At 45.7% G+C, this 10,957-nt stretch overlaps 1 protein-coding gene across 3 annotated transcripts in view; it reads right to left on the bottom strand.

Annotated features, from left to right (window-relative positions):
• CSTPP1 (centriolar satellite-associated tubulin polyglutamylase complex regulator 1) overlaps window positions 1–10,957 on the bottom strand; it is an 80,403-nt gene that overhangs the window by 3,617 nt on the left and 65,829 nt on the right. For all 3 annotated transcript variants that reach the window (XM_084519548.1, XM_084519547.1, XM_084519546.1), the window contains 4 exons: window positions 6,865–6,950; window positions 4,103–4,298; window positions 2,430–2,539; window positions 63–126 (listed from right to left, as the gene is read on the bottom strand). In XM_084519548.1, coding sequence (XP_084375674.1) covers window positions 63–126; window positions 2,430–2,539; window positions 4,103–4,298; window positions 6,865–6,950 — 456 coding nt within the window. The remainder of the gene's footprint in view (window positions 1–62; window positions 127–2,429; window positions 2,540–4,102; window positions 4,299–6,864; window positions 6,951–10,957) is intronic.

Here is a 10,957-nt window from a genome sequence, read left to right as displayed (position 1 = left end):
TTTCCTTAACATGCTACTTTCCATCTGTTGTTTTACCTCCTACTCCAGGCAATTCCACTTACAATTTCTCAAGTTCCTGATCCATGGCAGGGTCCAGAAACAAATCTCCTTTATCTGGCAAAGCCCCTGGGAAGAAGAAGGAAAAAAAGTATCAGAGCAGAGTTAGGCTACCCAGGGGTCACCTGTTCGAAGAAAATTACTGAAGTCATACCAGCATCTGTAATGTGTCCTGCAAGACAAAAAAGACCCTTCAGAGGAATGGACATTGAATATTGAGGATCAAGGACAGGCAAAGAATGATGTTGCATACTCTGTGTCCTTCACACAGGCTCTAGCGGGACCTCAGCCTAGATGGGAGGCACTCAGCAGTCTCACCTCTCACAGAACTTGAAAAGCCCAAAGATTTGGCAGGTTCTGTTCCTCGAACTACTGGGTGCTGACTGTCACAGGGTGATGTCCCTGTGAATTGCCCTATACAGCTACCAGTCCTAAATCCTATAAGAACAACACAGCCTTCAGGAAGATGGGGCTCTTAGGAAATCCCTGTAACAAACTCCACCTTGCACAGGGACCGTAGGAGGGTCTGATCGGTCAGCATGGAGATGACAGAAGTTGCCTGAATGATGCCACTGCACACCAGGAAAAATGCATTTGGTAATCTGTACCAACACTGCAGCGAGAAATGCTCTTGTTTTTCAGGAGACCTGTGTGCCACACTGGGTATCCTTGGGAAGGAGCTCTTGTACTGCCCTGGGGGGACACAAAGCAGATGTCTGGCCCTGGCACCTCTGTCCTGAAGGAGGGGCTGGAGAGCCACCTCTTACAGACAGGCAAATGGCAGTCATAAAAAAATGTAGCAATGAGCATCTAACAAATTAGAAGCAGTTCCAACCAGATCTGACTCCTCTACTTCCAGTTCTGGTCTTCTTCTCTTGCACATGACCAGGAAAACCTGGCACAGCAACACAGAGTGGTGGGAGGTCCAGTGCTTGCTTTCACACACTACATTAAAAGAATAAGCAAGCAGCTAAAGCTTAACTTGTTTCTGTGTTTGCAGAATGTAGTGAGGTCTCTGGGGCACAAGAATTACTTGGGAGAGTCAGTAAATGGCACTTAAAGGTTTCACAAATCTACGTTAACACTGGAGTTAGGCTGCAGGTTTCCATTTGCCTGACAAGTTCATCAGTGCTACCCCAGCCAGAATGAACTGCTGTAATCCCTACCCCAGCTCTAGAGGGGCCACTGGCTTTGTGAGGCGGGAGAGCAGGCAGGCCTCCTCACTGAAAGCTCCTTTGCCTGAAACTGCCCTTGCCGAAGGGCTTTGGGGAGCTTGTGATCCCCTACAGACCAAAGACTATTGAAATCACCCTTCAGGAGAGATTAAAAGACACCAGGAAAAGAATCCTCCTCTCCTTGCCAAGATGCTAGCACCTGTCAGACTTGTGGCTGCTGCCCCTCCTCTGCAAGAGGCCTCAGCAGGAGGCTGGCAGAGGGCCAGGGGCCAGGCCCACATTAATAGAAAGGAAAACCCACACACTTTGTAGATGGCACAATGGAAGCTGTGGGCAGGTTCTTTTTTTTTTTTTTTTTGCCCATCTGTTTTCTTTGCACTCGATTGGAAGTGGATTTTGTCGGGCAAAGGAAAAAAGAATTTGTTTGGTGCAATCCAGGCATCACCTGTGAGTACACGGCTTCCTAAACCTGTTTGCAGAGGGGAGTGCAGGGCTGTAGTCATGCACCTTTGATATATAATCTCCGTGTTGCTGGGTAAGCAGCCCTTCCCCAGAGGGGCATTAGCAGCTTAAATTGTTTGCTGGAAGAAGAGGCTCAGCCAGGGAGGGGACACTTCTACTATGACACACCTGTGCAAAAGAACAAGCCCTCAGGCAAGGTACAGCATCTTTTCACTAAGGCTTGTCTTTGAAATATGGGGATTGGCAGATACTCAGGCCTGGAGTAGAGGGAGAGGATAACCAAAGAAAGAGCTTATCCTTACTGACCCGATGGTCTGCTGAGCAGAGTGAAGGTGTGTGAGCCTCCATGCTTTCAAACATTTCTCCTTGTCAAATGCCAAAAGCCATTGCTGTTCCCCTTTGCAGGAGGAAGAGGAGCACAACCAAGTCATATGGGGACAACACAGCATTATGTGTCTGAATTATGCACGGATTAAAGATGTAAAGCATTGCTGTCTTAGGGCAGCATTTCACACCTCATTTTACTGTGGAAGAAGCTCCACAGCTTCAAGCAGACAAGTAAGGTGCAGTGCTATGTTTCTAAACTTTAATCCATTTCAAAAAAAAAAAAAAAGATGAAAAATGGCCCCACTTTCTTCCTAATGAAGTAAAATCTGGGGCATAACTACAGCGGAAATTCCACAGAAATGCAGAATGACTGAAAATGTAGAGCTGTCCTAGTCATAGAAATCTTACCTAGGGCTCTGTTGATCCCTTGGTCCTTTGCAAGCGCCAAAAGGAATCCATAGAAGGTCAGTCTCTGTGCAGTACTCAGCATTTCCTTCACAAGAGCACAAGGTGGACAGCTAGGAAAAGAGAGACAAAGAGGTTATCTTGTCTATTAAATATCTTTTTTTTTTTTTTTTCAAGATGCAGCTCAAATTGGAAGAATATGCCCATTTACCTGTTCAAATATTGTCAAGTTGCCCCCATTGTTTAAAACTAATAGCCAACAGCTTGTTTACTTGGCATTGCATCTGCTCCCAATTTGCTAAGCAAAAATGATTGGGCTGGGGTACATCCCTAGGAGCAGTCTCACCTGCCTCCTTTCCAAGGACAGGGAGAAAAACCCAGATCTGCTGAGAAGCATATACACATGTCCACTCTTGACATATCATATTCTTTCATTAAAAAAAAAAAAAAGGAAATCCTTTCTTTTAGCAGTCAATAAACTCCCATTTCTGTGAGGGCACTGTTATTATCACCCTTTTACCATCAACAGACATTCAAGGGGCAGGAAAATCTCTCCAATGACAGACTAAATATGTCCTAAAACATTTGAGTGGGGACTGCAATTCCTATGTCCCCTTCATCTACACTCACCTTAAACCCTGGCCCTGACCTTTAGGCAATATCATCATTATGATTCTTGCTCTTGCTTAATACTCCTGCAAAAGAGTTTCCTGCAAAATGGAACTGCTGCATGTAGAGGAAATGAAAGTGCTGAACAGATCAGGACTTAGTAGCACTCCTGGGAGATGTGGGTGTGGGCTGGTGATCCCTCACGCAAAGGTGGTTACCAAAGCCTGGCTGAGCATTGAGCTACTTGAGGAAAGGCTGGGAATGTCTCCCCTCACAGATAGGCTTACAATATCCTCCCCAGCTGAAGCTCTGGGGGCATACAGGGAACGTAGAGCTTCTGTTACTTAAACGTCCAAACAGCCTGGAATCTCTGCTTAGGTGCCTATGGTTCTGGACAGTAGTTCAGAACTAATTTTGGGGATCACAAATTTCGATTCACATAAAGCAGGAGTCAGGTGGGGCCTGCGTCATGAGTCTTTTTGTGGATCTAGACCACGACTATCTGCTCACTACCTGCAACTATGAAGAATGTGTCTATTAAAGCTATACAGTAAGGCCTGGTTTTTCTCTGTCCCTTGATGAACCAAGGCTAGTCTTGTGCCTGGGATCTCTAACTGGAGACCAGCTCCATCCCATATTCCAGTTCAGACTAGCGGTGTGATCTTGTCCAGGTGCTAAAGCTTCATCCACCCCAGTGTGGCCTGCCTGTACTTCAACACTCAGGAACACATTTGTATTTGTTTATCTCTTCTAGTTAATCCGTGATGGTAGATGAACCCTCTCCTTGATGAAAATATCAACGTAAAAGCGAGCAGGAAAGCAGAGTCCCAAATCAACCAATTATCCCAATAATCTGCTCAACTCCCCTGTGTTTATTAGGCCCAGGAAATTGTTTTTCTATTTTGGTTAAGGCAGTTCTGCTGTGATCTCTCCCTTCATACTTCTCCAATGAGATCTATGTGGAAGTTACAGCTTGTTCAAAGTCCTGTATTTCTTCGCAGATCCAACCTTACCAAGGGTCTCCAGAGACAGAGACTTCACGTCTGTGTTTTGGACTCTATTCATACCTGTATTTTGATCTGTCACACAGGGACTCTAGGCACTGGTAGAAGAGAGACGCCTCTACCCCATCGAGTGGGTTGCAGTCATTTGGGGGTTGTCGCTGCCGATGTTGCCCAGAGGATGATGTTGGCACAATCACAGTATTTGGATTCTTACCAGCCAATAGGTCTTGATAAATGGCAGCAACACTTTCCAGGAACTCTGGAAAAACAGAAAGCGATTTATAACTCAGGGCTACAGCCAGCTAAGTATCTTCCTGACCTACCAGACCCAGGATTAAATTGTCATTCCCTGCTCTGTGCTGCACATGACACCAACAGGAAATGAATGTAAGCACAATACTAAGGCACCCTGCATATTTAGATCAGATATTATGCAGGCACAAGCAGCCATTTCCATGTAAGTTGCTGGCTTCTCCCTGTCAGGATGGTTATGAGAGGCCAGCCACTCTGTTCAGACTCTTCTAAAGGGAACAGAGGCCAGCACGTGAATAAAGCAGTGGAGTGTGAAAGCTAATGTCAAACACACAGCTAGTTTGCAAAGTCTCAAAAGTTTTCCTTCTTCGTCTGTTACCACCAACCGAGAACTCATCCAAGTTGGGAACAAAATATATGGTACTGCAACAGAAGCAAAGGGAGCAAGTTAGTCAGGGCTCCAGGCTGTATCCCAGCTTGTCTCTGTGCTGCTCCAAAGTAAATATTACATGGGATCTAGAGGAAGGGCCAGGGCAGGTCAGGGCTAGAGTTGGCAGAAAGCCTCTCCCCAGGCTCCTCATACTACCCACTGTTTACTGCAAGAGCCTAATTTTAAACAAGTTTGTTTATGGATGTGGTCAGCAGTTTACAAATCTAGATTCCATTTGGAGTGGTTTGCATGTGTGTGGGTTGGTGGGAGAGCGTATGACAGGCTGCGTGTGTGCGCTGTGCCTGGGCGAGCGGGACAGGGCCGGGCTGCCTGAGTGTGTGCACACAAGGGCGCGTTTGGGAGGGCTCCGGTGGCATTTGTGTCCCCAGCAAATGGAAGTGCGAGGATGTGCGTGAGGCGGCTGGAAAGGAAAGGCGGGATGGCGGTGGGCCCTCGGGCTGCGCTGAGGTTTTTCAGCTCAGTGGAAATATTTTGTTGTATCAGAGAAAAACTTTCCAAGCGCATTTTCTGTCCGCAGCTCAAGGCGCTGCAAGCCTGGTTCTGCCCAACCCAAAATCACCATTTTAACTGTTTTTCTTTGATGACTTGTCACGGGTAATGTTGTGATATGCACAGGGGAGTTATACAGAGAAAAGTACTAAGAAATAGAGATGTTTGTATTAGGAATAGCAGCTGACTCATAACTGCTGGAAAGATGGGAACTGACAGGTTGGATCAGATCAGCAGGCCACCCAAGGCTGCACTCTGACCACAAACTGTGCTCCACCACAGCTTCTAGCCAGTGTCTCCCTGTATCCCTGACCTGGCCCCTTTTGCCTGATCAAGGCCAACCGAGAGCTATGCCCATCAGCAGGAACTCTTAGTGTGAGCGGACAGAATCCCATGAGCTTTTGTTGCCTTTAGAAAGTGCTCTGTGCTGCAAGACGAGTGAGTGAGTGCCTGTGCAGTGCCCCATGCTTGGGAGCGTATCTAACCTTGATATGGGAAATGTTTCCCTCTTTTTCCCCACTTGAGCAGTTTCCTGGATGAGTTCCTTTCCTCAACAACATTTTAGGGGGCTAAGACAAACAGGCCAACATACTTTAAAACATCTCCCTGTAAAGAAAAAGCACACGAGTGTTCATCCAAGTTTCTCTCCCTTGCCACCTGAATTTTAGTTTAAAAATACCTCAGGATTTTTACAGCTGTGTATGTGTGGGTGAGTGTATGTAAAAATATGCATACACAAACTATTAGTATTTGATTTGTACTTCTCCTGTCAATAATCTTAAAAGAAGTACTTCATCTACTTAAAACTCAAACTGAGGGAGAGGGGTAGAATATGACAAATGACCAATAATACGAAAAGCATAGATAGGGATTAACTGTTCGTTTTCCCTTCCAACTAGGGGCTCTCAAATCAAATGAGAGGTGGATCTTCGTGGAACAGGTGGCAGACCCATGCAACTCCTTGCCAAGGAGAGTTGCGGAGGTGAAATGTTGATGTGATTTCAAGGGGACACTGGAAAATTCCTTGGGAGAGGAATCCCCTGAGTGTTTCTAAACCTGTAGAAACTATACGCATTTCAGAAACATTTTGAGCTGAAAACAGCTTGTAGTTGGATGAGTATTAGGGGTAAGAATTGGATGAATTTGCCAAGTTCCTTTTTTTTTTTTTTTTTTTTTTTTGAGGCACCAGCTCCCAATCCCTGTTGGGGTCAGAACATTGGGTTAGGCTTGCTCTGGGCTGTTCTGATCCTGTCTCCAGCAGGGGCCACTACTTTAGAGGCAGAAATGCTGTATTGCAGAATTACAGAACAAAAATATTAGTAAAAGTTAACTGTTAGGTGCTAACATACACTAGACAAAGCTTGAAATTTATGTCTCAGGGCTAAGACAAATACATGCATAAGCCATAGCTATTACAGGTATCTTGTTATTCATAAACATTTGGAACCTCCTTATGAAGCCTTCTAATCTATTGGCATCAGTGACAGCTTTTATTGATGGGTTCCATTAGCTATATATTCTCTGTGAAAACCCATGCGTGTCCTTACAAGGCTGAAAAAACTGCAGGGATAGAAGAGCTGTAAGGCTGTAATGATATGCCAGAGGGTGAAACCAGCAGCTTCCCAGTATTTACCTGAGTAGTAGAATTGGATCTGGAAAGCAAAGAGGAAATCAGAAAAAGACATCAGGCAATCCATAGCATCATCCATCAGCACAATCCTAGGAATAAGATGAGAGAAACGGTTTGGCATCTCCAAAAGGACTAAAGCCTTCAAGCAGGAACCCCAGATCCAGAGAAAGCACAGCTAGGCAGCTACATGCAACTGAAAACTGCTAGTGGCTTGGCCCAGGGTAAGAGGTTAGGAGAGAGCAATGGGAACACCCACCAGTGCGTGGATGAGGGCACCCTAATATCAAATGAAAGCAGCTTGAGAACCTGGGGTGAGGAGAAGATCCTGAGTATCAGTGCTATCATGCACTAGCTTCAGTGTGACCAGAGCAAGATGAACGTTAAGCATTCAGGCCTGGGGGATGTGCTGGAATGAACATTGGCAGTAAAACTACTAGGCTGGTTCGCATGGCTGTATAAAGAGTAAATTTGCTACAGGCCAGGCAGTTACACGATTATAAAACTGGTGTAAGCAGAATGAGACTTGTGCTATTCTTCTGTACACCAGATTTTATTGAACTAGGCTATTTCCACATTCATAAGTATAATAATAGCCGTTAAATTCCAACCTATGGCCCAACTCCACCTGACTACAGAGGAAATAACACGATGTCTCTTCTGCATCAACAATCAGCTTTAAAATTACTCACCGTAAACATCCTATCCTCCCTTTCTCATGGATCAGTCCCTTTTCATATATTATCAGGTCAAATTTCATAGAGACTGAAGACTTCCTGGACAAGGGACAATGTCTTCTTTCTCTCTGCTAAACCCCAGGTGCATCTAGGGAGTTACATGTATCCTTATTTTGAATCATACTTTAGGAATACATAAAATATCAGCAATAGGCCACAAAGATGAAGTACAAGGGATAGCAAACTCCACCTCCTCCTTTTGGGAAAAAAACGCTGGATTTCAGAACTAAGTAGTTAGGGCAAGAAATATAAAAATAAAAATGAAAACAATGCTCTGGTCACTACCAGGGATTAGGAAACTTGAGCTGATCAGCGATAACTTAGACCAGAAAGCAGAAGGAAACACAGCACTTTGACAGGAAAAAAAAAAACAGTACTCAGAGGATGTTAAAGAAAGGTGGCTGGTGCTTCCTTTCAGCTATGTGTTTTCTGGACCACCATGCAGCTTTAAGCAGAAACAGGTCTACTGACCCTGTATGGTCAGTATCTGGGATATCACACAAGGAGGATTAGCAGTTCACTACAGCCAAAGTGTGGGCCATCTACTAGGACACTTCTGAACGCAGGGCCAAATGCTGTCCTCAGACCAACTCCTGCAGCATCAATGGTCTGAACACACTGCTGGGGAAACACTGCTATGTCTCATGTAAAATACTCCAGGGAGCTGTGTGGGAGGCTGACCTAGAAGAGTTAGAGGATCTTGCAAGAGTCTTACTTCCCCGCCACTCAGACCAGTTCTGTTCACTGTGGCAAAATCAAACATGCAGAGCAGCTTGAATTAATTATCTCAAAGAAGAAAGACTGGGGCTAAGAGGGTCCCCAGGAGAAAAGCCAGTATTTAAAACAAAACCCTTTGAAGATGTCAAAGTGCTTCTGATTTATTTATTATGTTCCAGAAGCCTCCTCCTCCTCCTGTCTAAAGAAGCAGTAGCTTCAGTGCTTAATTCTCACTAATAAGCATGTTACTAAGATTGTCAGTGGCCACATCAAGGAAATAGCTTTGAAGCTGGCAGGCAGAGCATCCTCATCTCTCAGGCAATATTGCTCAGCTACTGGCATTTCCAACCACTCTTTAAGCACTGGAAATGCTATGGGCCACATCACTGAGAAGCTGCACTCCCTCCTTTGAAATAATGGTCTGTCTCCCAGATACCCTCAAAGCACGAGCTCCAAAGCTTTTACCAGTGCATTTCTTCATCCTGGAGAAACAGGAGAACAATACTGGAGAGATTTTTTTACATATTTATTTTGTGGAGAGAAAATATTACATCACCCTCACAACAATCAACTAATTTCACTTGTTTTAAATCTAAAGCTATGGTCGATGGGTGTGCCCTGCAGCAGGAAGTCCCGCTCTGCTACTTACAGAAGAGCATCGGGAAGTGGGCAGAGGTCTGAGAATTTAATATTTCTTGCTGTTAGAGCCAGCAAGGAGCCTCTAAGGAGGGCTGCACAGCACATATGTAACGGAGGAGCGTCTAAATAGAAGCAGGTGCACTCTGGTGCTGGGTTACTGACTCCACTTGGCCCAGGAGCCTGCACTCCGGAAATGTTGAGAAGTCTTTAAATCCAATACAATCATTTATGAGGAGATTGACTGCAGCTGGCTATTCCCCCACATAGCCAGCTGACTGCGCAACCAGGGAAGCTGAGAGAGCATCACATGCAACATATCTGTACATCTTCCCTGAAGTATCTGGCAGCGAGAGAATCCCAGCCATTGCTGGTCTGTAACCTAGCCAGCAGGAGCTAAACTGAGGATGAAATCTGAAAAGTCTGAACTGGAACTCAAAAGAGTTCATCAGGTAGCTGAGATTTCAACAGTTGCTTTATTCACTCTTGTCCAAATTAGATTTTAAGCCCTTAGGGGCACAGACTTATTTACGAGGTTAGTAGTCAGCACTTAATGAATAATGAAAATTAAGGAGAAACTCTGGAAAGGATGTAAGAAAGATGCCTCCATTTCAGGGACTCTGGTAAGGGTGTAGTGGTCTTTCAGGGTTCAGGCGGGTTTGGCTGACAGGGAAGCCTTGCTATTGTGCCAGTGGGGGAACTTTATCATCTGCTGACTGTGGTGAAAATCTCGGAAACCCAGACTAGACAGGATGTCCCCAGGACAAACTCTAGAGCAGGCAAGTTGAAAGGACTTTTACTGTTCCCCGCTACCATTAAGGGCTAACTGACACTGTGTGTCTTAAGGCCAGGCTGGCTCAAATGGGTCTTCAGGGACGTGGTTAGTTTGCTGATACACAGAGGCAAAAATAAATGGAACATGCAAAAAGAGCAAGCTCTGCACTCTCAGGCAATCTTTTACACTTCTATTAGCAGTGACCCGTGCAGCGTGAGCTCCCATATTGCATAAAACAGCATGGGACCTGTGAGCTACTTGGTTCCCACTGCTGTAATGCAGGCAGTGAGCTCTGTGGGTTTCTGTTACAGGAGAGGAGTCAGTGCTCAGGTACAGGTCCTGAGATCCCAGCACCAAACCTGAAAATCCCTTCCTTTTCTGCCCTGTCGCAATTTCAAGATTCAGAAAGCCAGAAGGTGCCTCTGAAGATCAAAGGTATCCCTGTAGATTAAGATCTTTAATCTGCTAATGCCTATGGCCCTTTGAAGGGGAAAAAAATGTCCAAGAAATCTCACTTATAGCTTGGGTTTTTTAGGGGGTTATGACCCCTGCATTTGTGTGGCACCAGGAACAGACAGATGGAGGTCTCTGGTGTAATGCTAATAAAACCTATATTGTTGTAGCCTCTGTTCTGCTCTGACATTTCCAGGTCCTGTTCGCATCCAGTGTTTGTTATCAGCGCGTAGCAACAGCTCGTGGGCAAGCGGAGAGCCCTGTGCTCTGAGCTCATCTCAGCCAGGCAGCGCTGGGACCGCAACTGCGACTGCTCCAACAATTACACGGCTCCTGGCTGTACCAGCAAACGCTGGGGCTACTGCCACCACTGCACTTAATTCCTTTCCCAAGGCAAATCAGCACCAAAGTTGCTGGGGGCGTGTGGACAGAAGGAGGAGCGATGTCAGGAGGTCTGCGTGTGCCATTCCTGCTCCGCAAGGACGTAAGCAAGCAGTGCTGGAAGGCAGCCTGCAGGGCTCACCTTCCCGGCTGGAGGAACCGAGGAGGACATTAGGAAGTGGGAACCAGAATAAGCAGCAGCACGGGGCAAGAAGAAGGAAAACGAGTGAGAGAGAGCAGCAGCTAGAAGCAATGAGAAAGATGTTTGAGAAACATGATGAGTTTTATTAAAATTGCTCAACCAGATTATCTTGTAACAGAGGAACAGCAATGTTTAAGTAAATCTCTGGCCAGCCAACAGCAAGAGTGAGGTCATCCCCACCTGAGCCGGGGTGCCTCA

The sequence above is a fragment of the Aythya ferina genome, assembly GCF_964211825.1.
Source record: "Aythya ferina genome assembly, chromosome: 5".
Lineage (NCBI taxonomy): Eukaryota > Metazoa > Chordata > Aves > Anseriformes > Anatidae > Aythya > Aythya ferina.
The sequence above is the reverse complement of the archived record's forward strand: the minus strand, read 5'-3'. Positions and strand labels throughout refer to the sequence as shown.